This window comes from Pollachius pollachius (assembly GCF_949987615.1).
Source record: "Pollachius pollachius genome assembly, chromosome: 12".
In the NCBI taxonomy this organism is placed as follows: Eukaryota; Metazoa; Chordata; class Actinopteri; order Gadiformes; family Gadidae; genus Pollachius; species Pollachius pollachius.
The window spans coordinates 15,471,105-15,498,302 of record NC_136945.1 but is presented as its reverse complement, the minus strand read 5'-3'; the positions used below and the strand labels follow the sequence as shown (position 1 = coordinate 15,498,302).

At 47.7% G+C, this 27,198-nt stretch overlaps 2 protein-coding genes across 2 annotated transcripts in view; both read left to right on the top strand.

The window, feature by feature from the left end:
- Nucleotides 1-22,870, top strand: part of sema3fa (sema domain, immunoglobulin domain (Ig), short basic domain, secreted, (semaphorin) 3Fa) — a 50,307-nt gene extending 27,437 nt beyond the window's left edge. The window contains exons 5-19 of the mRNA XM_079747265.1: nt 2,072-2,191; nt 5,243-5,332; nt 6,384-6,477; nt 7,575-7,694; nt 9,287-9,426; nt 10,528-10,642; nt 14,374-14,443; nt 15,563-15,707; nt 16,393-16,615; nt 17,134-17,222; nt 17,314-17,355; nt 18,578-18,735; nt 19,091-19,158; nt 19,304-19,437; nt 20,312-22,870. Of these exons, the coding sequence (XP_079603391.1) occupies nt 2,072-2,191; nt 5,243-5,332; nt 6,384-6,477; nt 7,575-7,694; nt 9,287-9,426; nt 10,528-10,642; nt 14,374-14,443; nt 15,563-15,707; nt 16,393-16,615; nt 17,134-17,222; nt 17,314-17,355; nt 18,578-18,735; nt 19,091-19,158; nt 19,304-19,437; nt 20,312-20,803 (2,100 nt within the window). The 3' untranslated portion in view covers nt 20,804-22,870. The remainder of the gene's footprint in view (nt 1-2,071; nt 2,192-5,242; nt 5,333-6,383; nt 6,478-7,574; nt 7,695-9,286; nt 9,427-10,527; nt 10,643-14,373; nt 14,444-15,562; nt 15,708-16,392; nt 16,616-17,133; nt 17,223-17,313; nt 17,356-18,577; nt 18,736-19,090; nt 19,159-19,303; nt 19,438-20,311) is intronic.
- A 1,021-nt stretch (nt 22,871-23,891) lies between these two features.
- gnat1 (guanine nucleotide binding protein (G protein), alpha transducing activity polypeptide 1) lies at nt 23,892-26,683 on the top strand (the record flags this gene model as incomplete). Its single annotated transcript, XM_079747269.1, has 8 exons — nt 23,892-23,997; nt 24,962-25,004; nt 25,097-25,238; nt 25,364-25,521; nt 25,752-25,880; nt 25,999-26,128; nt 26,228-26,381; nt 26,493-26,683. 8 exons carry the CDS (start codon nt 23,892-23,894, stop codon nt 26,681-26,683), a joined length of 1,053 nt encoding a protein of 350 aa, XP_079603395.1.
- Nucleotides 26,684-27,198: the final 515 nt, after the last annotated feature.

The following is a 27,198-nucleotide window of genomic DNA, read 5'->3' as shown; positions in this document are numbered from 1 at the left end:
GCACACCTGAAGTTCATTTCTCCAGGAACCCGGGGAGCTCAGAAATGTAAATGTGGCGCCGAGGCCTCTGAAGAAGGCCCTTCAGCGCTGCAGGAGAGCGCCTCTCAGACTTTATTTATTGTCTGTGCATCCCTGATTGCTGATTACCTACAGCTGCCAGCGATTTAGCCGCAGCTCAAACAGTGGAGGTCGCAGCAACATCCAATAGGGTTGATTGACTGTTGGGCTTGACTGCGCATCACACGCATATTTAGATATATTCTGATAGGATAGAAAAGGAAATGAAAACAAAAACGGTACCAAATGTGGCCCCTTCTTCTGCTTGACTTTAGTCATTGAGGTTAATTCGGAATACAGATTTACCACCGTCGGTTACAACTGCACAACTACCGTGAACAGCCCCCCCCCCCCAAAAGGAAATCAATTCAAATTCGACATTCAAATTCATGGTAAAAACAGATCCTTGCGTGACTTTTTCTTTTCATTGGCTCACACATGTTCACCCTTACCCCCTCAACCTCCCCCAACCCCCCATCCACACACCTCCTCCTACGAGCTCGGCCCGGCTGTGAGCACCCAGGGAGTGATGATGGGGCGTTTGGATAATAAGCTGGTTCTCCCCTGCTGGTACCGGCGGAGCAGACCGCTGTTTATCCAACTGGAATGCTCATTTGTACATGTTCGCTGACCCGCGCCTCTCCCCACCCCGTAGGCTGCACAGTGTTGGCCGGTGTGCCCGTACATGTACAAGTGTGTGTGTGTGTGTGTGTGTGTGTGTGTGTGTGTGTGTGTGTGTGCGTGTGTTGTGTTACGCATGTGCGCTCGTGCATGTTGCGTTTGTGTCGGAGAGACATGGAAAAGAGACATACTAGGAATGTCATCTCCAAAATAAGAAATAAAAAGGGGCCATGGGGAGACCTGCCCCCTCTTTAGAGGATGACTGATGATGACAACTCAGAAAGCAATTCACACAGAATGTCAGCCCAGCCACGAGGTCAAAGGCAATCATGCCCGCTGTGCTTTCTGTGTGTGTGTGTGTGTGTGTGTGTGTGTGTGTGTGTGTGTGTGTGTGTGTGTGTGCGTGTGCGTGTGTATGTGTGTGTGTCGAGGGGAGTTGCAATGTGCAATGAACATGACAAGTACGCACACATGTGTAAACGCATAATCAACACTCACAAATTTGCACTCAGAATGTGTCTGCTCATTGACAGATGAGGATTTGCCAAATTGATATGTCTCTCTTTTCAGTTTTTTATTAATCCATCCAATTCGTTTTACTGAGCTAACCTGTCTCTGATGTAATGGGGAGTAAGCTCGCAAGTGCTCTTAAAGCATATTTTACGTAGCCAGCTTTTACAGACTACATCTCACAATCTGTGATTTCCATGAAATTTTACTTTGATTAAGAGAATTTGGTATTGTGTCACAAACTACGAAAAGCCCTGCTGGCTATTGAAATGCTGTTATTAGTCAAGTGTCTAAAGTTAAGATTGAATCATCCTTTTGCTTAATGATTCTCTTCACTCGCTTTGATTTCCCCTTAATCTCGCAACAGTCACCGGCTCACTTGGAAGCAGCAGACCTAAGTCTGCTGCTTCATCAACACTAGTGCAGTATATGGAAACTCTTTTCCCTCCCAGCGAAGGCCCTGGCTGTGTGAGAACAGTGAGCCAGTAGGCCAACGAGAGAGAGCTGTGAAACATACAACATAATAATGGATGTGTCCGGGTTTCGGGCCAAAGCGCAGGGTATTAATCATAGGCGCGTCCTCTGTGTTTTACAGAACGTTTTTTCAATTCTTTCGCAGTGCATGTTCAAGATCAAAATGTTTAAATTTGTTTATGGATCGGAAACCTATAGGGTTTCTCCTGTTATTCCCTAACCCTGCTAAGTCTCTGCCTGCTCTCTCTCTCTCTCTCTCTCTCTCTCTCTCTCTCTCTCTCTATCTGTCTCTATGTCTCTCTCTCTATGTCTCTCTCTCTTTGTCTCTCTCTCTTTGTCTCTCTCTCTCTCTCTCTCTCTCTCTCTCTCTCTCTCTCTCTCTCTCTCTCTCTCTCTCTCTCTCTCACAGGGAGAATGTGGAAACTTCATCCGTCTGATTGAGCCCTGGAACCGGACCCACCTGTATGTGTGTGGGACGGGGGCCTACAACCCCATCTGCACCTACGTGGACCGGGGCCGCAGGTCCCAGGTAACTCAAGACTCAGGAGTGCGTCCATGGAGACGTCTTTGACCTTTGCCCTGTCCTGCTTTGAACACAATATCTTTCAATCAATCCCCGGGGGGTCATCCGCAATCTGCTTCTTGCTCTTCGGTTTCATTGGCTGCAGGTTTATTTATTTTTCTTCATCTTACATCTGTCCTTGGCTTGCATCGAGTCCCGTTCCATCACGCACTAGAGGTCTTTAAGGAGGCGGTCACTCGGTTTGAATGGATGTTGTCCGAATCGGGCATTTTGCTTCCATTCACGGGATTGAGGTCATCATGGCCACACTCGCGATACCTGTAAAGAATCTCCATCAAGCATTCTCGTTCCCTGCTCTGTTGGCTTCGGGCTGTTTCATCCCCCTAGGCCGTGTAAGCAGCGTACTATTAATGTGAGCAGTGATTCACACAAATATGTGATATGCTTTTTATTAGATTTTCAATTCCATCACATTTTCCTGAGACACCCTCGTTCCTCCACGCTGATCTGCGTTTTCTCTGGAGCGACCCAGGCAGTAGCTCCAGAGATTGGTGTCTCTGGAGCGACCCAGTTATTGGCTCCAGAGGTCGATTTCTCTGGAGCGACCCAGGCAATAGCTCCGGAGATCGGTGTCTCTGTCAGGAGCGACCCAGGCAGTCGGTCTAGAGACACCGGTCTCTGGACCGACTGCCTGGGTCGGTGTCTCTGGAGCAACCCAGAAATTGTTTTACTGGAGCGACCAAGGCATTCGCCCCAGAGATCGGTGTCTCCGGAGCGACCCCGGCCCTGAGCGTCATAGCGTCCGTACCACAGGGCGTCTGCTCAGGCTCCCTGTCATTTCCACCCACTTGCAATTAGTGAGCCGGCTAAGCACCGCCTCAGAGAGCGAAGCGGAACACCGATCGTATCCTCCCGCTGGGGACGGCACGCTGACAGGATATGTAAAGCATAGCCCGCCGGACACACACACACACACACACACACACACACACACACACACACACACACACACACACACACACACCCGACCCCCTCACCTGTTTCCAAGCCGCCTGTGGCTTGTCTCTCCGGCCGTCTGAGAGCCTCTGAAAGGCCATCATTACCGATGTAGCCTCTCATCCATCACCAGCCTTGTAGCTCCCCCCCTCCCTCGTTCTCTTGCTCTCCCTCTTTCTCTCACTTTCCCTTTCTCCCTACCTTACTCCCTCACTCTTTCTCTCTCTCTCTCTCCCTGCCTTTCTCCCTCCCCTTTCTCTCTCCCTCCATCCCTCTTTCTCCCTCCCTCCCTTTCTCCCTCCCTCCCTCTCTAACTCTCTCCCTCCAACCCTTCCTCTGTATCTGTCTCTATCTCCTCCTAAATCCCTTCCTTTTTTTTTCTAACCCTCTCTACCTCCCTCCCTCCCCCTCTCCCTCTGACTCTCCCTTGTTCCCTCCTTCCCTCTCTGACTCTCGCTTCCTCCCTCCTGCCCTCATTCCTTCCTTTTCTATCTCTCCCTCCCATCGTCCATCACTCCCCCTCCCTCTGACTCTCGCTTCCTCCCTCCTTTTCTATCTCTCCCTCTCTCCCTCTCTTCCTCTCTCTCCCACCCTCTTTCCCTCTCTCCCTCTCTCTCTCGCTCCACCCTCCCTCCCACCCTCCCTCCCTCCCTCTCCCGCTCTAGTCAAGCAGCCGTTCAGAGCAGCCATTCAGAGCAGCCGTTCAGAGCAGCCGTTCAGAGCAGCCGTTCAGAGCAGCCCTAGCAGCGGCGTTCTCCCGGGCCGGGTCCGGCCTTCTGCCTGTTTAGTCTCAGGGCGGTTTAATGAAAGGGCTCGCGTTTCAACGTAGGGCGGTCTCCGGGCTCCGCGCCTCCCGCCTCTTCTCCGCAGGCCAGCGAGCGGCGTGGCCGCGCGTCACCAATCGCTGCCTTGCGTCTGCCGTGCGTCAACACAGGGGTTTGCTAGGAGCTCAGCCCCTCTTGTCGTACGGTGGGGTCTTGGCACATCCTGCAGTCCTCGGTCAGTTTGCCCTTGAGATTTCTTTCTCAATCATTTTTTTAGGTGACTCCACTTTCCGGTTAAATGAAAAAGTTTGGTCATGCGCTAAATAAAGTTCCTTTATTTAGTGCGAAAGAAATACCAGTGAGACCACAACATGGTATTGGAGAAGGAGTCTGAAGTAATGTCCTTCCTTCAATGTGATTGTTCTTTCTGTTGTTAATGTGATGATATGTTCATGTCCTACTATTGTTGCATGCCATTGATTGCTTATTTTAACAGTTAAAAGCCCTGAAAGGAGTTTATTGCCATTCTTGATTAAGCTATCTAACCACATAAGAGGATTAAGTGAAGAATTTCTATTTCTATGTACTGAACCCAAATGTTTATGATCCCTGTGACCTTTTGGTCCGATTCCCACCACATGTCACGGGATTATTAATGTCATACAGACTGTAAGAGCAACAGCACATAGTTATTGATACAGGATAAACACTAAACATCTGTCCTACGAAACCACCGTTCATAGGACGTTGGTCACTTTCATCTTTGAAAAAATAAGGGAATTTGTCAAAACTGCTTATCCAAGCTGTGGAAAATGTGAATCTTTATAGAAGGAATGACTTGCACCGAATTTCCTGCGAAGGGCTTTTTTCCTCTCTTTCAATAACATCCACCCCTTGTTTGTTCCTTGTGTTTGCATCTGTGACTCTAAGGCATGGCATGCTTCTCCATCTAACTACCAGCTTGAGTCTTGTAGAGCTGTAAATAAACTATTGCTGTACACACACTCACCGAGTCACTACTTCATGGCTGCCCACCGTTGCTCTCTTCTGCAGTCACTTTTCAAAAGGACTCATCGCTTCCAGTTATATCTTCTCTGTGTTTCCTTTCTCATCTGCTTCGCCGTAAAGGCCTTCTGGACTTTTATTTTGTACTGATTATTCTCCCTTCAGTGTGTCCGTGTGGAGAGCATCTCTGGGTGGGCTGCTGAGAGGGGGGTGGTCTCAGGCTGTTGGGTACGGCTTGAAGGAGGGCTCTCAGTAATTGGACGGCCCGCTGTGCCATGTGTCTTGTTCATAGGGCTCCCTCCACCTACAGAACCCCCAGTCTGGAAGCAGAACCAATCGCGCGGTCGACTACAGCTCCACAGCAGGCCCTATGGAGGCACAGGTGGGCTGCCAGGAACCGCCAGGATGGCACCCGCCTCTCACATTAGCCAATCACGCCGACGTTTCTCTAGAGGCAGATCCAACGGCCGTCAGAATCGCTTCAACATTGATGCTACATGACGCACTTAAAAGACGCGATTACATTGCCAGGCTACCGAATCACTACTTTGTCAAATTGTGAGTTTCATTGAAACGTCCGATAAAGGATTACGATCAGCAGGGCTGGCAGACACAGCGATGATCCTTCAACATGCTGCCAAGCTGTTTGGGTTGGTCCCGGCTAGGAACGAAGCCCTATAAAACAGTGGTGGATGAGTCTAGCCCAGCCAAAGCTCACAGCCATCAAAGCATTTGATATTTTACTAGTCCTTCTTAACCGTGATTAAGCGACGAATAGAAATACCTGAGACTGATGTCGAGTCAAGTAGTTGTTTTGCTTTAGCTTTCGGTCAGACATTTTCCAAGAGGTTGAGTAGAGTGCTCGTTATCAGGCTAGTGTGCAGCGTCTCTTGAAGCCTCAGACGACGCAGACTCCCCAACGCACCCTGAGGAGAGAGTGTTGACACAGACGCTGAGCGCGTCCCGCTCATCTGTCGAGAGACGGCGTCCAATCGCGGGCCACGAACAGCAAAAGCATGCCGACGGGGAACTTAAACCGTAATGGCTGCCCCCCCCCCGCGTATGTCAGGACCACGCTGATGTCACTCTACCCCTCAACCCCTAATGGATGTCATTGTGTATCTGTTGATGGCTCTACAATAGCAGTACCCCCCCCCCCCCCTGTCCCCGGTAACCTCTCTTTCTAGCTGCCCCCCAATTGAGCACATTGTCCATGTGAAACGCCATCGCTGCCTTCGGAGTACCGCATGTATGATGTAACAATGTATTGTTAAATCAAATGTAACAACGCAATAATTGACTTGAAGTGGGTCCAGTAACAACAGTAACATCGATCCATGCGCTGTGTATGAAATCTAACAAAAGTGATGAAACGGTGGAAAAGTAGTTGAAGTATTATTGATTTTTTCTCCTAATCCTTTTTCCCGTTTCAGCAATACATATTTCGTCTAGAGCCAGGCAAAGTGGATTCTGGGAAAGGCAAATGTCCGTACGACCCCAAACTCAACAGTGTCTCAGCATTGATTAGTAAGTATCTTTTTTTCCTCCACTCTCTCTACACAGGCACTTTTGAGAGGCTTTCTTACCGTAAAACTAGGCAGGTTTCTAGTACTTTCCAGTCAGCCCCAGTCCCAAAGGGCTATTCCTCACAAAAATAATTCACTGGTCTCTGCATAGACCAACGGGGTCTTATTGATTCAGATCAATTCTCCATAAGAGGGAATAACTTTAGTCTGCAAGAAAATCTTAATCTTTTGTTGTTATGAGTTGGAGCAATGTTTTAACAAACCATGGAAAACTGGATTATCTTTTATGCAACACTATACTATGAAACCAGGGCCAACTCCTTTATTATTTATTTTATATTGAATCATTTCACTGTGGTTGAACTATCATGTTGGGATGGCCGACTTTTGCTGTGTTATTTTCTCTTGCTTTTAACGGTGGGTCAAATTGAATGATGGACTTGGAAGTGTTGTGAAGTTAAGTGTGCTCACGGTGGGTGGTCCGGCCTGTCAGCAGCAGCTTGCAGGTGGTCACAAAAGGCTGTAGACCAACGACCTTCAGCACTGTGTGTGTGTGTGTGTGTGTGTGTGTGTGTGTGTGTGTGTGTGTGTGTGTGTGTGTGTGTATGTGTTTGTGTTTGTGTTTGTTTGCACTTGCATGCGTGTGTGTGCGCACGTGTGTGTGGTCTGTGCGTGCACCATTGTGTGTGTGTGTGTGTGTACGTTAGAGAGAGAGAGATATTGAGCTAGATTGAAAGAGAATTCCCTCTGTTGTGCCATGCCATATGTGCTTAGTTCCAGCTGACTTGAGCAAAGCTTTCGTGCTCAATATACACTTTGCAATTCGGCCGCTGCAAATCACCGCTGTAAATACCAGGACCAGCTCTCATTGGCATATATTTATTAGTAGTAGTAGTAGTAGTAGTAGCAATAGTAGTAGCAGTATTAATGTTTGTGTTTTATCTCATTATTTCAGCTGCAGACACATCTTTAGTCATCCCATTATTCTAGGTTATTAAGACGAATCACACCTGCTTCACTAATTAGAGACCAATAAACAGAGGCTATTAATTTGATGATGGAAGCTGCCTCACACACATCCTTCCCTCTGTGCGCCAGATGGAGAGCTGTACGCTGGGGTGTACATCGACTTCATGGGCACCGACTCGGCCATATTCCGCACGCTCGGGAAGCAGACTGCCATGAGGACCGATCAGTACAACTCCAGATGGCTGAACGGTAATCCTCCCACCCATCTCTCTTCACGGCCATTGATCTTCCCTCAGTCTGCCTCGTCATTGTCAATGGATCACGTCTCTATCGTGTTTTACGTCCACTTTGACCTGAGAGGGTTTTGCGATCCCTGCCGCGTCCTGTCCGTCGATATCTTCTGGCTCCTCTGAGTACGCAGAGAGAACCGGTAGCTTTAATGGATGTTTCCAGAGTCAACGTCAACGCTAATGGAGACGGATCGCGGCGCTAGCGCTGGAGCTGCCGCAAGCTAATGATGAACCATGATTGTCACAGTGTTTTAAAGGTTGCAAGGGCGTGGGGTTTTTTTGGGGGGCGGGGGGGGGGGGGAGGGGGATGGAGCAACTGGCACATCAATCACACGCCCTAACACACACACACACACACACACACACACGTACCCTCAGCCCCTTACCACCGCCTGGGGCCCACATTTTCCCTTTTGGCTCTGTTGCCCGGACAACGGCTCCCCAGTGGAGCTCCTCTAGGATCTGGACACCTGAGTCCTGCTAATCAACCGTGTTGACTCATCATGTCCCCCAACACAGACCCCCAGACACACACACACACACACACACCAACACAGTGCTTAGTTCTATAGGATACTATAGCATGTTGCAGTAGCATGTAGCATCACAGTACATATGTCCACAGTGCTTAGTTCTATAAGATACTATAGCATGTTGCAGTAGCATGTAGCATCACAGTGCATAGGGGCACAGTGCTTAGTGACAGACCCCCAAAACACACACACACCAACACAGACCCTCAGACACACACACACACACACACCAACACAGACCCCCAAAACACACACACACCAACACCCCCAGACACACACACACACACACACACACCAACACAGACCCCCAAAACACACACACACCAACACAGACCCTCAGACACACACACACAAACTCAGACCCCCGTACACAGACACACACACACACTCTCACGCGTGCACACACTCGTGCACACACATACGCAGATGCGCACGCATAAACACACACACACACACACACACACAAACACACACACACACACACACGTGGGAACACACACCCCCCTCCCCCTCCACCATGTTCTGGCTCTCCCCCATGTGGCCCTCTGGTCGGGGGCAGCGGGGTGCAGCACCCAGGGCGCGGAGTCCAGCCGTGACCTACTAAGTCAGCCGGCGGGAGAGGATCCCTGCTGCCGTATTGACTGCTGTAACCGGGGACAACATAATGAAGGGCTTTCAAAATGGCTCCTGGGCTTCCAGGCCCACCATTGTCCCGATGCAACAATTAGCCCCATTCTTTTCCTCTCCCCACATTCATTCAGTCAAGCAGTGAGCCATGCTCGTTCATTCAATCATTCATTCATTCATACAAGGCAGTTCAGCCAGTTATGTCTCCCTTTGTCTTTCTGGCTCTCTTCCATTCTTCAGCCCTTTCTGTCTGTCTTTCCTTTCTATCATTCTTTCTTCTTTTCCGTCTGTCTACCTGCCTGCCTGTGTCTGTGTGTCTGTGTGTGTGTCTGGCACCTCTGCTCTGAAGCACCACTCACTCTAAACCCTGCTTCTTGTTGCTCCCTTCCAGACCCCACGTTCATCCACGCACACCTCATCCCAGACAGCACGCAGAAGAACGACGATAAGCTGTACTTCTTCTTCCGGGAGAAGTCGTCAGAGATGGGCCAGAGCCCCATGGCTCAGTCCAGGATAGGCCGGATCTGCCTGGTGAGTTCTGATTTATTATCCTGCTGCATCTTCAATCAGTGTCTGATCAGTTGTTTCCTGCCACGCATACCCAAGCATAAAAAAATGCAAAAATAAATCTTAAAAAACATAAATAACTTCTGCAACTCAAGATGTAGAGTACTCTAAATAAGCCACATCTTGAGCTAGACTTTGTGAGGGTGTCCATATGGCAGAAAGTTAACATCCCTCCAGGAATACATCAACACCAGACGAATGGATATCTTCTTTTTTTTTAAATCCTCACTTCTCCACTGCACAACATCATGCACCACCCTAAGAGGTAGTCCCCCTGTCCGTCACCAGCCACCTCGTCTTTTCATCACAACCTCCAGGAATGTGTTCTTCCAGTAAACACGTTGCCCAGAATAGACAGGGTTAAGGAAAACAATGTCAGGTACCTGTAGAGATACAAGCAGAAAACTGTAAAAATAGAGTTTTTTCTTTATTTGAATGTTACAGTTCATCTGCACCCCTGCAAAGCAAGCAGTTTATTTCCAGCTGAGAACGGTTGAATCTTGACTGCGTGTGTGCCTGTGTGTCAGCGTGTGTCAGTGTGTTAAGAGTTCTGCTCCATTAATCGTTCTCCCTCGGCGTCATTTTCCGAGCGGCCAGTCGAAGTTTGGCCCGGCTCTCGGACGCACACGCCAAGTCCCCCCACAGGTTTATTAACATTTCGTTAACACGGATCTCTCCTCCGAGCCCGTCCAGGCCAGTGAATCAAGCAGCTGCTGTCACCCCCTGGGTGACTCAGTTCACTACGAGATGTATATGTGTGTGTGTGTGTGTGTGTGTGTGTGTGTGTGTGTGTGTGTGTGTGTGTGTGTGTGTGTGTTCATTCATTCGTTTGTGTGTGTGTGTGTGTTCATTCATTCGTGTGTGTGTGTGTGTGTGTGTGTGTGTGTGTGTTCATTCATTTGTTTGTGTGTGTGTGTGTGTGTGGTCATTCATTCATTCATGTGTGTGTGTGTGTGTGTGTGTGTGTGTGTGTGTGTGTGTGTGTGTGTGTTCATTCATTCGTTCGTTCGTGTGTGTGTGTGTGTGCAAATAAAAACACGTGGTGTGCGTTGCCTTTCCCTGCAGAACGACGACGGGGGCCACTGCTGTCTGGTGAACAAGTGGAGCACGTTCCTGAAGGCCCGGCTCATCTGCTCGGTGCCTGGGGCGGACGGCATCGAGACGCACTTCGACGAGCTCCGTGAGTCTGCGTTCTGTACTGACTCAACGTTTCCGTGCACCTTAGCCACCACAGTTACGCCAGCGTCGGATGTGTCTCCGTACGTAGATAAACACATCTGTAGAAGTTTATTGAGACATTTACGTTGTTCTCTCTGTTGACCGACCAAAGTCAGCGGGATCACGTCTGATGGATTGCTTTTCCATAGGACTGCGCTTCCCGAGATATTATTGAACTCTTTCCAATTATAATCTATTTTCATTCCTCTTGGGAAAGAATCAATTTTGTTTTGATTTTTGGAATCCAAATATTTGTAACATAGCTGAGCTGTTGCAGGGACAGACGGAGTTAGGGAGAGTTAGCTCCAGGCTGGTACTAACCTGAAAGAACAAAGGTTTCACTTTCACTTTAATCTCCAACCTCTGAAACAACAAGAATGCAAAACAACATGTCTGGAAGGGGTTTAAAGAGGTGGAAATAAATACATGAAGGAGGAGGATGAAAACTGTTGATATTCTTTAGACCCTGTGGCCAAGACTTGTCAGTTGCAATGTGAATCTCACCACGGATTCTCCGGCCGCGAGCCGTGCTTCCTGTATCGTATTCCCCTCACTCCAACATGGTGCTATGTCTGCTGCTTGGTCTGCTGCTAATGCGAGAGAAATAGAAGAGAAACCACCCATAGGGATAAAGAGAGATGGTGGAGGTCTGTGTGTGCAAACAGGGGCTGATTGGCGTAGTGGTGATGGTGGTGGGGGTAAAGGAGGTGGTGGTGGTGGTGGTGATTGTGGTGGTGATAATGGTGGTGTTGGTAGTGGTAATGATGGTGCTGGTGATTGTGATGGTGAAGGTGGTGGTGGTGTTGGTGGTGATTGGGATTGTGAAGGTGGTGGTGGTGGTGGTGTTGGAGGTTGTGATGGTGAAGGTGGTGGGGGTGTCTGTGGTGTTGGTGGTGGTGGTGGTGGTTATTGTGATGGTGAAGGTGGTGGTGGTGTTGGTGGTGATTGGGATTGTGAAGGTGGTGGTGGTGGTGTTGGAGGTTGTGATGGTGAAGGTGGTGGGGGTGTCTGTGGTGTTGGTGGTGGTGTTGGTGGTGGTAGTGGTGGTGGTGATTGTGATGGTGGTGAAGGTGGTGGTGGTGGTGGAGACTGTTGTGGTGGTGGTGGTGGTGGTGATTGTGGTGGTGGTGGTGTTGATGAAGATGTGTAGTGAAAACCTGTGCCAAACCTGTGTAATGAATAGAGCCTTCAAGGGGGCTGCCTCATCATCACTCTGGCACCCTGGGGTGCAGTCGACTCCCTGCCTGCGTCCATCACTCACAGACGGAAACAGACCGAGAAATTGGTTTCAGGCACGACTCAGGAGCCCTGTCCTCTCTGACTGTGCTAGTTGTAGTTTCCTGTTTCAAATGGGTGTAGTTGGTGCTTGATACATATCGGCTTGATTTATAAATATTCTAGATTACTCCTTAGAAGAGGACTACGGCGGAAAGGTTGTAATGTTTTCTAATCTTTTTACAACAAGGTTTGCTTGTGAGATCTGTTGTTGTAGGTAACTCTAACTCTAAGAGAATCCATGTGGAAATGTCAGGGTGCTGTCGAGGAGCTCCTTCTCCCCGGCTCTGTTCGTTGCAGCGTGGGTAGTCTGAGAGCAGAAAGGGTTCTTCTTGGACCTACGCTGCTGACTCTTGAGAGGGGGGCAGCCAGTGGGCTGCTGCTGACCGGGTCCCCCATGCCGCACCACCGCAAGGGGTCCCGGGGAAATGATCCATGTCTCCAGTTGTTACTGCCGCGGGATGGAGCTCAGGCCCATGCTTCAGTAACAAGAGGCTCCACGAGGGGACCTGGAGTAGATACAGATGTTGAGGAAGGCTGGGGGGGTTCAGGGAGAACGCATCCCAGTCGTTTACCCGGACAGAGAAATGGAGCACACAAAAAGTTCCAAGAAATAAAAGGGATAAAAAATAAAAAGGGTAGAAAAAATATGAGGTAGGATGTAGTCTGTCAGAGGGAATGATCATTTATGTCAGCGCGATTCTCATTCCTGTTCTAAAAATGCATCCATGGGGGAAATGTTCTCCTTTTTGGTTCTCAAGTTCCACCGGTTCCCGTCTGCGTGTATGTGAGGATAATACGGTTCCTTCCTGCTGGTGGTTTTCCTCTGGTACGAGGCTTGTATTTGGGTTTTTAAGCCACAGTGCTCATTAAGCAAACAGAACAACTCAGATTATATATCATTCCCAGTCTGACAGTTTGTCTGTCAGACTGTTTGTCTGCCTGCCGGTATGTCGGCCAGCCTGCCTGTCTGTCTGTCCGCGTGCTTCTTTCTGTCTGTCGATAAGGGCTGTCTAGCCGTCTTCTGTATTCACTCACCTCAGCATAATATCCCGTCCAGTAAGGAGTGTCTACAGAGCACACTGCTGCCTGTGTGTTCCAACCTGATACCCAAAGGCCCTCAGGGAATCTCCATAGGATCTGACACATCAGAAAAACAGGGAATAGAATGGTGCAACTTGTTCCAGTTCTCTCCTGGATTATCTTCTCCCTTTTCCCGTCCTGTCAGCGTGTCGCCAGGAGCCCTGTCAGACCGGCGTCAGATGGCTTATGAATCTCCGCTGGCTCTGCCAAAAGCAGACTCCCCGTATTGTTTGCGGCCGTCATCTGTCACGTTGACAACCTGACAAATGAGATGGGCTTTTTTTTAGAGGGTTTTCTTGCAATTGTATTTTAAAAAAACATGGGTTTCAACAATGTTTTCTCCCTGAATAAACGGCATATATGTAGCCCAAAATGTACCTCTCGACACAAGCAGGGTAGTGTTAGCCGTCCTCTTGTTGATTCTTTGGGCATGCACTGTCAGGACTGAGTTACACTTAGGAGGATAGATCGGGTTCCTTCCTCTGACGCTCCGAAAAACAAAGTAATATGCAACATTAAAGGGTTTCACGTTGCTCTTTTTATTACACTGTGTTTTCAAAGGTATCGCTTTGCTCTGCACTTAATTTATGACCAAGAGAAGGGCGTCCAAGTAAATGAGGTCAAGGAGTTTCGTGTTGATCCTAAATATGAATCAAACAGTTGGCCGAATGCCCTTCCTTTGTTTGATTCCTCAATCTGGAAGCGAATGTGAACCAGCTGATCAGGGGCCTTTCAGGGCGCCCGCTGGAGACGTTAATCGTAGATTCACTTTCAACAGGGAATCCGTTCCGTGGTATTGCATTCAGACGCTCTACACAAAACTGACTCAGATTTCCCTGCCATTGTTTTTTGGCCTTGCACTTTTCTCTCATTATAAGCCATCATAGGATAGGCTGGGTTGAGGCGCCTCATCCATAAAGATGGTTTGCACATGGCTGCTATTAAAGCTATGCTACATCACAGGTTTCCCTATCGGTCGTTTTACCCTCCGAGACAACGGAGTTTCCTAGCTCAAAAGGTGTTTGGATCGGGGATCTACAGCGAGACCCTTGAAGCCGATGGCAACAGCAACACCTCAACACTCTGTAGGAACTCTCTCACGGTTCACAGAAGAGTCGGAGCTGCTCTAGACTCCCTGAGGACCGATCGAAAGCAGGGACACTACGAGCTGCTACGATGCAGAGCACAGGGACAGACCATAACCGCGTTGTCTTTAACCGTATTTCCTAGGACCTGCTATTCTTTCGATGGACTTCCAGGCTACTGTCTAAAGAAAGCGTGCTTTCAGTTCTGGCCTCGCCTGACTGCAGATACTGACCCTCTTGTCTCTCCCAGGGGACGTGTACATCCAGCCCACCCAGGACACCAGGAACCCGGTCATCTACGCAGTGTTCTCCGTCTCAGGGTAAGGTCCTCCCCCCCCCCCTCTGTAGCAGCACTTAAGCACCAGAGACACGCACAAGAAGGAAGCTCTTTGTGTGTTTTATGAAGGGGGCCTATGGGGTTATGGGGGGAGGGGGGTTCCTTCTTCCTTCTTCCTGCAGTTTGCATGCTTTTCATCTACATTCACTGAGGCTGAACCCCCCCCCCCCCCAAACAGAAGCTATATTCCATATGTTCTGACGGAAAACCAAGACTCCAAACAAAACAAACCACACACGATGGTTTTATCGCAGAGGAAGCCTCTCTCCTGCTAGGAACGCAGGTCAACGCAGGTGGGGGAGGAGAGAAATTACCAGCGCACAGTCAACACCCACAAAGACGCACTTTCACCAAGAGCCGTCGAGAAGGCGCGGTACGCCGTTTTACTTCCCAGCCGTAGTAAAAAAACAAGCCTCAGTGCCTCCGTGTTGTTTTGAGGATGCAAAACGGACGTTTTGCATCCTCAAACAACACGGAGGCACTGAGGCTTGTTTTTTTTTTTCAGTTATTGTTGCCCCCCCCCCCCCCCCCTTCAAGGCTCCCTAACCAACGCAGCACCGCGCTGAAGCCAAGCGAACGGGGAGACTACGCTAATGACAGAGCCCTCTGACAGGCTCTGCAAACACAAGCACACCCACGGCTCGCGGCGCGCCCGCCTGCCCGGCGGCCCGCCTGGCGCTGGTGGTTATGTTAATCAGGACGTGGGCGTTTGGGAGTCACCGTGTCAGACATCATCTTCGTCATCGTCATCACGCGAGCGCTCTCTTCAAAGCGCGGGCCGGGTGTAACGATGATGATGAGGGTTGTTGACGATGTTGATGATGATGATGATGATGACGATGTTCATGATGATGTATTTCATGATGATGGTGAGGATGAGGATGGCCTTTAGGGAGATTATTTTGTCATAGCGCCGTAGCTGTCCGAGGAAGTAAAAGCAAAGAGGTAGAGGGCGGAACTGGGATCTTTATCTTTTTCTCAGGAGGGACTCGATCACCGTGGATACCCGTTGGTTTCCTTGTTGACCCCCCCGCTCTTCTCTCTCTCTCTCTCTCTCTCTCTCTCTCTCTCTCTCTCGCTCTCTCTCTTCCCCCCCCATCAGGTCGGTGTTTAAAGGCTCGGCAGTGTGTGTCTACTCCATGGCCGACATCCGCATGGTGTTCAACGGGCCCTTCGCCCACAAGGAGGGCCCCAACTACCAGTGGGTCGCCTACACCGGGAAGATCCCCTACCCGCGGCCCGGCACTGTAGGTCACACACACACACACACATACACAGTTATAACTAACTCACATACACGCACACATACACAAACACACTGTTATAATACACACACACACACATATATAACAAACATATAATACACACACACACACACACACACAAACACACACACACACACACACACACACACACACACACACACACACACACACACACACACACACACACACACACACATAGATATAATGCACCAACACAGATATAACAAACCCACACACACACACATATAACACACATATAACACACAAAGATTCACACGTACACACACAAACACACACACAACAGAGAAATAAAACATACAAAAATACACACACACCAAAGAGACACACATTTCACACACTTAACACATTCACACTCACATAACACACACCTAACACAGTGTACACACACTCAGTACACACACACACAGTAAAAACACACAAAACACACACACACATAGACATAACACCAAAAAAAACACACCCACACATTTCACAACAAACCTAAAGTGCACGCACAAACACAGTACACATATACAACAACTAACACAGCACATATCATGCACAAGAAGTACACACACAACACAGTACTGAAAATACTGTGCTGAAAGCACTGAAAATACACAGACACACAGACACACTTAATTTATTAACGTCCTGGTCCACGCAGTGTCCCGGAGGTACGTTCACCCCCAACATGAAGTCCACCAAGGACTACCCCGACGAGGTCATCAACTTCATGAGGAACCACCCGACCATGTACAACGCTGTGTACCCAGTGCACAAGCGCCCCCTGGTGGTCAGAACCAACGTGGACTATGAGTTCACCACCATCACCGTGGACCAGGTGGCCGCCGCCGACGGGAGCTATGAAGTGCTGTTCCTGGGGACAGGTCAGTGACACTTATTATGTGAATCGATGACATTGTGCAAAAATACGTGCACAATATAGTGGATCATCATATAGTATATGATTTTGATCGTCACATTTAAAAAAAGTCAAGTCCAAAGAAATATTGATGTAATGCAGTTTATGAAGTTCTGTTTTGATGTCGTCAGCTATGTTATTATATTATTATTATTATTATTATTATTATTATTATTATATTCTTTATTTAACCAGGTAATAATATTATAACCTGACCAAGATGGACAGTAATACACACTTCAAACATAAGACACAAGACAAAAAACAAGTTTAACGCTAAGTGCAATTGGGAAAATGCATTGTACTTGTAAAGTAAATAATATACCGTATACCTTCAAATGCATGCTAATAAATGATAATCCTATTTAAAAACACCAGCCTAGCTGATTGCGGAACAATATGAGCAGCTACGGTAAGGGGAAAGACAGGGTTAAGGTTCCAGTGACAGTGGTTCATGCTGTGTGTCTCCTGTTGTTGCTCCAGATCGGGGAACGGTCCAGAAGGTCATCGTCCTGCCCAGGGACGACCTGCTCACCGAGGAGCTGGTGCTGGAGGAGGTGGAGGTCTTCAGGGTCAGTCCGCGTCTCCTTGTCCTTGCGGCCCAAGGCCAGCATTCAATAAATAAAACCATATCAAGTGAACTAATGTGAACCGTCTCTGCAGGTTCCCACCCCGATCACCAGCATGAAGATCTCCTCCAAACGGGTAAATAGTCTCACATTAACTAGTCTATATTATTAATAGTCTGACATGGACTAGTCTATATTATCAATAGTCTCACATTAACTTGTCTATATTATTAATAGTCTGAAATGGACTAGTCTATATTATTAATAGTCTCACATTAACTAGTCTATATATTATTAATAGTCTGACATGGACTAGTCTATATTATTAATGGTCTCACACAAACTAGTCTATATTATTAATAGTCTCACACAAACTAGTCTAGATTATTAATAGTCTGACATGGAATAGTCTAGATTATTAATAGACTCGCATAGACTAGTCTAGATTATTAATAGTCTGACATACACTAGTCTAGATTATTAATAGACTCGCATAGACTAGTCTATATTATTAATAGTCTCACACAAACTAGTCTAGATTATTAATAGACTCAAAGGGACTAGTCTTGATTATTAATAGACTCACAAAGACTAGTCTAGATTATTAATAGTCTGACATGGACTAGTCTAGATTATTAAAAGACTCACAGGGACTAGTCTAGATTATAAATAGACTCACAAAGACTAGTCTAGATTATTAATAGTCTGACATGGACTAGTCTAGATTATTAATAGACTCACAGGGACTAGTCTAGATTATTAAAAGACTCACAAAGACTAGTCTAGATTATTAATAGACTCAAAGGGACTAGTCTTGATTATTAATAGACTCACAAAGACTAGTCTAGATTATTAATAGTCTGACATGGACTAGTCTAGATTATTAAAAGACTCACAGGGACTAGTCTAGATTATAAATAGACTCACAAAGACTAGTCTTGATAATCATAGTTTTACATGGACTAGTCTAGATTATTAGTAGTCTGACATGAACTAGTCTAGATTATTAATAGACTCACATGGACTAGTCTATATTATTAATCGACTCACATGAACTAGTCTAGATTATTAAAAGACTGACATGAACTAATCTAGATTATTAATAGACTCACATGCAATAATCTAGATTATTAATAGTCTTACATGAACTAGCCTAGAATATTAATAGTCTAGATCATTAATAGTTTCATACGAAATAGTCCAGATTATTATTAGTCTAGATGATTAAAAGACATGAACTAGCAGCGATTATTTACAGCGTACAAAAGTTCACCAACTTGGGGTCTATGACCAGCGAGGTCTCGGTGTAAACCCGTGCCCGGCCCATTCGTCTGATGACCTCAATGACCTCTCTGCAGCAACAGCTGTACGTGGGCTCCGTGCTGGGCGTGACCCATCTGGCGCTGCACCGCTGTGACGTGTACGGGGAGGTGTGTGCCGACTGCTGCCTGGCCCGGGACCCTTACTGCGCCTGGGACGGCAAGACCTGCTCCCGGTACTCTGCGTCCCAGAAGAGGTGAGCACCGCCGTAGTGCAAACAATAAGCGGAACTCAAACCCCCGAAAATGGATAGCATGAGGAATAAGTGCAAATGGGTATGAGTCGTAAAAACTAGTTAATGAGTAAGAACGTTTTAAAAATAAAGAAATCACTATGAATTCAATATTTAATACTGCTTAAAAAGGAATCTCAATTCTAAAATTAATCAATTCTAAAGTGCTAGATTCTAAATTAATTTACATAAAAAATACGAAGGAAGACGCCAATTCTCATTATCCCATGCATTCTCTAGCTGATATAACGGCGGCTCAGGTGTCCCATGCGCGTGAAGTTAAACACGTTATTCTCGACTGTTGATCTGACCCCTCTAGACGCAGCCGACGGCAGGATGTGAAGTATGGGAACCCCATACGCCAGTGCAGGGGCTACAACTCCATCGGTGAGGTGGAGCACCCCAGCACCCCAGAAATATGGTTTCCATAGTAACCGGCACTAAACACACAGTTCAGGATTGGTGTCATCTCTGTGTTTGCGTTTCACCCCTCCCCTGGTGTTACTAATGGGACTGGGATGTGCGTTGCTAGGCAATAAGAACACACTGGAGACGGTGCAGTATGGGGTGGAGGGCAGCACCACCTTCCTGGAGTGCCAGGCCCGGTCTCCCCACGTGTCCCTCAAGTGGCACCTGCAGAGGGAGAACAGCGACCGCAGGAAGGAGGTGGGAGGAGCTACACACACACACACACACACACAGGACCGCTCACACTCATACACCCACCCAAAGGACTAGTCACACACACACGCACACACACACACACGCACGCACACACACACACACACACACACACACACACACACACACACACACACACAGGACCGCTCACACTCATACACCCACCCAAAGGACTAGTCACACACACACAAACACACACACACACACACACACACACACACACACACAGGACCGCTCACACTCATACACCCACCCAAAGGACTAGTCACACACACACACACACACACACACACAAACACACACAGGACCGCTCACACTCATACGCCCACCCAAAGGACTAGTCACACACACACACACACACACACACACACACAGGACCGGTCACACACACACACACACACACACACACACACACACACACACACACACAGGACCACTCACACACACACACACACACACACACACACACACACACACAGGACCGCTCACGCACTCACCCACAGGACCAGCTGGATTAGTCACACACGCACACACACTGACCCGCTGCACCGGTCGACACACATACACACACTTGGAAGTTTTAAGTCCTAGTTTTTTACCACAGCATTTCGAAGTAAAAATAAATTAGCTTGGGAATTTTTTTCGAGAGGTCTGATTGGATTTGATTCCACAGCAATTATCGGATTCCAATCTCCATTTCACTACGTTAACGTTAAGCCTGTTTGAGCGAAGAAATTGTCCAAAAATCAATACGTGCCATTTCTGCTGACACACTGTTACGAATCACCACGCATTACCACATGATCTCTAGTGAAGCCGCCCACCAAAGCCCCCCTAAAGTCCCTCTCTCCCCCCCCAGATCCGCTCGGAGGGCCGGGTGCTGAAGACGGAGCAGGGCCTGCTCATCCGCTCGCTGCAGGGCTCCGACAGCGGCGTGTACCTGTGCACGTCCACCGAGAAGAACTTCAAGCACACGCTGGTGAAGCTGCAGCTGGTGGTGCTGTCGGGCCGCACCGTCAACAACGTGCTGGTGGAGGCGGGGGGCCAGGCGCCGCCTCCGCTGCAGTCCAGCGCCTGGACCCCCAGCGCCGGCCAGTACAAGGACCTGCTGACCATCCTGAGCCAGCCCGAGATGGGCCTCATCAACCAGTATTGCCAGGACTACTGGCAGCTGGGAGACGGAGCAGGAGCAGGAGGAGGAGCAGGAGGAGGAGGAGGAGGAGGCGCAGTCCAGGAGGAGGAGGCCCCGGGGCCCAACAAGGCCAAGGGCCTCAAGGAGCTGAAGGAGCAGAAGAAGCCGCGCAACCGCCGGCACCACGATGAGGAGACCACCCCGGCCCCCGGGACATGAGGACCCCACATCCCTGCCTCCCTCCCCCCCCCCCCCCCCAGACACACACACTCAACCCTCCCTCCCCCCGTCATAGACAACCACCCCCCCCCCCCAATCCTGAAGCTTCTGCACCACCACCACCACCACTACCCACCCCCAGGGCAAGCCCAGGCCAGTCCTTCCAACCCATCTCTTTGACACCTTGTGCACAAACCCTCCTGAGGAAAGGGAAAAAGACTCAACAACAACAAGTTAGAAACTATTATAGTGGGCGAGAAGAGGTACTGCGACCGACGCCGCGCAACCGTGCCCAGGTTCTCTGTCCCCTCTGAAACATATACACAGTATTTATTGTAGGTTGTAAATACTATCTCTTTGTACGGAACTAGGTAAAAAAAAAAAATTGTGAATAGGTAAATCTGTGCAAATATTGTTGTTAAGATAATATTATTGTCTGTGTTATTGTTTATTGCGATGTGTTATTATAATGGAAATATCTTTATGTTTTATAATTTTGGGAAACAGCAATGGTACACTTTTGGAACACATATGAGAATGTATCCACATTTGAGGAGGACGGAGCAAAATGCATTCTGGGAGGTTGTGGTTCTCATTTTGGACCGCTCGACTGCTGGCAGTATTTCGTCTTTGAGTTCGAGGTCTGATCACTGGCGGAGTGATTTTATAGCTCTTCCTTAAACTGCCCTACTCCGGAAGCATGAGCATGATGAACAAACGTTTTCTACGGTTCCATCCACTGATATTTCTTGGGACATGGAAAACAAAGATGAGAGATTCCGTAGCCTGCAGCCGTGAAGGAGTCTTGAGCTCGCCCAGGGGATTGCCAGGCCCTCAGTCCTGCTATGGAACACATCCATGGATCGATAGTTTCCCAACCTGTCTTCTCTCCCCCCCCACACTTCCACAGACCCACACGTGGTCTCGCCATCCCACCTTTTCCTGTTCAGTTGAAGTCACGCAACCTACCCAAACTTCTTCCGACATCAATTGCTGTCATGTGTTTGTTTTGTTCCTATTTGAATATTACATCTTAATGTTGTATCCTTACGAAAAACGTGATCTTTGTGATAAGCTGTTTGGCAGCAAATGGATTACACCAGACAATGATCATTGCCTCTCTCTTTCTCTCTCCCCATGCGAGTTCAGAGGCTCCAGCAGACCGCTATGTGTGGATCTATGACAGTTTGTGTAAAATATCCCCATGACAAAACAAAAAAAACACAAAGCACCTTCTTCCTCCAAATTGGTAATCCCTGTCGATGTGTCGCTTGTTCAGTCAGAACTCTATTCTACAGTATGTTTCTTTAAAGCTCTCAAACCCTCGTAACGGTTTGCATTCCTGCCCGATCCCAGATAACGACGGGTTGTTTCGCTTCTAGTGAGGGTAGAGACCTTGAATAGATCACTGATGTCTTGTGTATTTGCTTATAGGAACACGTCACTTCACAGGACTTTTCAAAAGAGAATGCAGTTCCAACTTTACTTTTTTTCAAATGAGCCACAGACTAAACGTAGACTATGAAATAAAATACTGTTTGTAATCAGAAACTTCCATGCAGAAGAAAACGTGTACATAAACTAAGACCACTGGGATGATTCTCAGTACCGGGAACTAAAGATAGAAACTGTACGTGCGGGACAGTGGTCTAGCGGGGCATTTCCTTGTGTGCATAGCATGTACAGTGTTTGTAGGTATTTGTCCAGAATGCTACGTTTGCTGTTGATGTCAGTGGGTGTCTTTCTCGTTGCAAGAATATGGGCGTGTTGTCAATGCAAGCAGCAAGATAGCGATGGAGTGCTAAAATGCTAATGGAAAGGAAGAACATCTTTATTTTCAAAGGGGTGGTTTTAATATCTCTGTGTCTTCTCTTTTTCCGTTTTCTTCTCCAAACCAGATTTACAACTGAACTCAAAAATGCGTATGTTTTTATTTTTTGTTGTTTAAGAAATCAGTGAGTTATGTATGATAAAAAAAATGCACAGTTGACGTTATTGTATTGACTTGTATAAATTACTATCTTTCATTCACCATCGATGTTGCTGACTAATAAATTAAAGCTCTATATTTTATAATTAACAGAAGTCTTCATTTACCTTACACTCAGAGGCTGTGGCTTAACCAAAACTATATAGTTCTGCTTCTTATTCATTAATGTCAACAATTGTATTGAATCACAGTCCGTCTCTATCTAGCTGTCTGTCTCTCACACACACACACACACACACACACACATACAGACAGTTAATTGAAATAGGTTGGATTACATACTCCTTTCAGATTGAGATTGAGGTCAATGAGATCTGTGGGTGAAACTGCTAAGCTCTTAAAGCACTTTAAATCTCTCCCTGCAATCTTCAGTAGGCTATAATGATGTGGTAGGCAGCCCTTTGCCTCTACACCTTTTGGCCTGAGTGCTGAATATTGGAACAAGAGTGTACTTTGGGGAGCTGTTTCTGGATTCTGTTTTCTCTACTCCGGGTGTAATTACTTTGGGGCTGATTAAACACAGACAAAACTGTTATTGACCAGACCTCTTGATCATTAAGCACAGTGGGGAGCGCACTCCGAATGAATGTCCATTCCCTGTGCCAAGGCACACACTGCGTTGTTCTGTGATTGAACCCAACGTGAATGTCACAGTGTCTTCCCTCACGCACAACAAGACAAACTTGATTCAACAGACACGGTGACCATCCAGCCTTGTCTTTTAAAGGCAACTCACAGCGCGGCAGACAGCTAATCCCTTGAGCCGATGTGCATCTTCTGCTGAGCACAGCAAAGTCCCTGTAAAGGTGAGCTCCTGTTCAGTGGCCCCAGCCCCCGAGTCACACCTTCTTACCCCTGCCTCCCCTCTGAAGGACCCCGTGTCCTTGCGCCCCATTGGTCAACCCGGGGTCAGGTGGTGCCAAGGATGCCCGGAATCCCTTTCCTAAGACGGGGAAAGTACCCAAACCTTCCCCGGTGTTTGTCGGAGCAGCAGTCACCGAGTGCGGCGGTCGGCCATCACTGAGAACCTGCGTCCGTTCCCGTCGTCTCGCGGGGGTTTTGTTCTGAGCTAAGGGGCGTCGCAGCCGGGGCAGAAGGATGGGAGCAGGAGCGAGCGCTGAGGAGAAGCACTCCCGAGAGCTGGAGAAGAAGCTGAAGGAGGATGCAGACATAGACGCCAGGACCGTCAAGCTGCTACTGCTAGGTATGCTAACGCCCCTGGGGGCCCCTCAGGGGGGCGCAGGGGTCACACACCTAGATGTCCCCTTTTGTGAACAATAGGGGACATCTAGGTGTGTTTTAGGTGTGTTGGACGCTATTGGAGATGAGGTGTTCCCTCGTTTCAGTTGGACAGGAGAACTATGGAGCGTGTTTTATTCCATAGGACACAGTTCACATTGTGCTGTTTCTGTTTGATTGGATTTGGATTTCTCTAATCCAGAGTTAAACTCGTAATATAGATGGAAGTGTGTGCCACAAACAAGTGGGAGGATTGTAAAGGCTTTGAAAAGATACAGACAGCAGTTTCTTCCAAAGTCAAGACAACTACAAATCATGCTAATCTAGAACTATGTTGAAGAATTGCAACTGGCACATACATGATGGTGAGGACAAGGGGTGAGGTAATCTTAATCACCACTGTCATTGCATTGGTAAGACACTTAAATCATTGCTCAGCCCAATCCCCTGCTAATCCCTTGGAGCAGGTAACCTACAGAGTTGAGGATGCAAACACCTCTGTCAACACTGTACCATTAAACAATGTCATGGTGTTTACCGCATACCTCTATTAAAGTTAACATAATTTTTGGAAAGTAAGAGAAGATAATAGTTTTTACATTGTTGCTACGGTGACCAGCTAATAAGGAACATCACTGAAAGACAACATGCCCCCACTATCAGCTTCTAAAGTTTTCGGGACTGATTCCCCAGTACAACAACAACGCAGTATTATGGTTGTAATCTGGTTAATACTTCAGCTGAGGTGTCACTTAAAACAAGTCTGCACCTCTTCTGAGGATATTCAAGTTAACCTCTACTCCTAATATCCAATGGGAAAGATACTGCTCACAATTTTAAATGTATGCAGAAATGTATTAAACTGGACATGATTCACCTTTACAGCTTCATCAGTTAGTCTTGTGTACACTTCGCTGTGTTTCCCATAGGTGCCGGAGAGTCTGGAAAAAGCACCATCGTCAAACAGATGAAGTAAGACACTCTGACACTCTGTAACACAAAACCTCTTATTGGCCGAACATAACTCGCCGAACATCCAAGTCATATTTCCCTTTGTTCCACAGAATTATCCACAAAGATGGTTATTCCCTTGAGGAGTGTATGGAGTTTATCGTCATCATCTACAGCAACACCCTCCAGTCCATCATGGCCGTCGTGAAGGCCATGACCACACTCAACATTAACTTTGGTCACCAGGATCAGCAGGTAGGCGTTTGTCTTTTGTGACACAAATCAATACACTGTCTGCCAAGAGGTGTGTGTTTGTCTTATGAATGCATCCACTCACAGTGCGCTCCGTGGGTCTGTCTGCTCTGTCTTTATCCATGCAGGACGATGCCAGGAAGCTCATGCATCTTGCCGACACCATCGAAGAGGGCTCCATGCCCAAGGAGATGGCGGACATCATCCTTCGCCTGTGGAAGGACCCGGGCATCCAGGCCAGCTTCGATAGGGCCTCGGAGTACCAGCTCAACGACTCCGCTGGATAGTAAGTGAACTCCGAGCTATTGGCTGGCACAGACCATTTGAGGGAAAATTCTGAAAAACTGCCCTTTTGGAGCCTGGACATGTTCTTTAGTACAGAACACTGTTATGGCCTTCATACAATACTCTAGGGCACTACAGTGTTTTACTTATGGTATTGTCGGTTCTGAGGGCATTTTTTCTTGTTGCAAACCAAAGAGCATTGCTGATGTCACAGCTTGGACCTACTTACAGCTATCTGAATGACCTGGAGAGGCTGGTTCAGCCCGGCTACATTCCCACAGAGCAGGACGTGCTGCGCTCCCGAGTGAAAACCACCGGTATCATCGAGACCACGTTCTCCCATAAAGATCTTCATTTCAGGTGAGGAGATCAATCCATGACTCAAGCGTGTCATTCAGTAGTAGGTAAGCTCCTCTACCGGGCTTAGGGTACCCAAAGACGGGGTTCGGTGGTTCCATGTCACGGTTTGTCTCTCCAGAATGTTCGATGTGGGTGGTCAGCGGTCTGAGAGGAAGAAGTGGATCCATTGCTTCGAAGGTGTGACCTGTATCATCTTCATCGCTGCTTTGAGTGCTTATGACATGGTGCTTGTGGAGGACGATGAAGTGGTAAGAGAGGAGGGCACAGAAATAACTCATTCAGTCACAACTTGTCCTTTCCTCTATGACCTATGCTCTTACTAAATCTAACGGGCTTGTTTTCTTCAGAACCGAATGCACGAGAGTTTGCACTTGTTCAACAGTATCTGCAACCATCGCTACTTCGCGGCCACCTCACTCATTCTCTTCCTCAACAAGAAAGATGTGTTCATTGAGAAGATCAAGAAAGCTCACCTGAACATGTGCTTCCCTGAATATGATGGTGAGTTCATGACAAGCACACATCACACCAGCGCCATACTGCCTATCCAACTGGAAAAATGGACGATAACATGTTTTTGATCCCTTTGTCTTTTCAACATTTTGCATCAAGGTCCCAACACGTACGAAGACGCCGGTCTCTACATCAAATTGCAGTTTCTGGATCTCAACCTGCGTAAAGATATCAAAGAAATCTACTCGCACATGACCTGTGCAACAGACACAGAGAACGTCAAGTTTGTGTTCGATGCCGTCACCGACATCATCATCAAGGAGAACCTGAAAGACTGCGGTCTCTTCTAAGAGACCACTTTCAAACCTCCAGGTGAGTAAAGGAGCCTCCATCTCACGTTATTGATTTTGGATCTGAACAAGGCCCAGTATTGACTCTCTCTCCCTCTATCCCTGCAGCCCCGTCCCCTTCCTCATTATGCTCCCGAATCTAAACGTTCACCGCTGGACATCTATTGAGGACCAATGCGGACCAAGATCAGATCCCGTTTATTTCCGCCATTGGTAGTTGCAGCGTGCATCCATTTTTTTATCTAATAGCTTTGACACCAGACTTGAGGGGTCAAAATACAGAGAGAGACAGCTTTAAAGTCAGAGGATATAGTGTGCAGAACACCCGTGTAAATTGCCCTTTAGGTCCGAAATACCGAAAACTTTATTACAGTGACATGCAAGATTTAGGCAAGACCCCACATATTCTGCATACAGTTAACTCATTGTTCCTCTCTCAACTAACAGGAATAGACGTCAGGCAACATGCATCCTCTTTGTACCCCAGTAACAGGCCCACGAGGCAAAGCCAGATG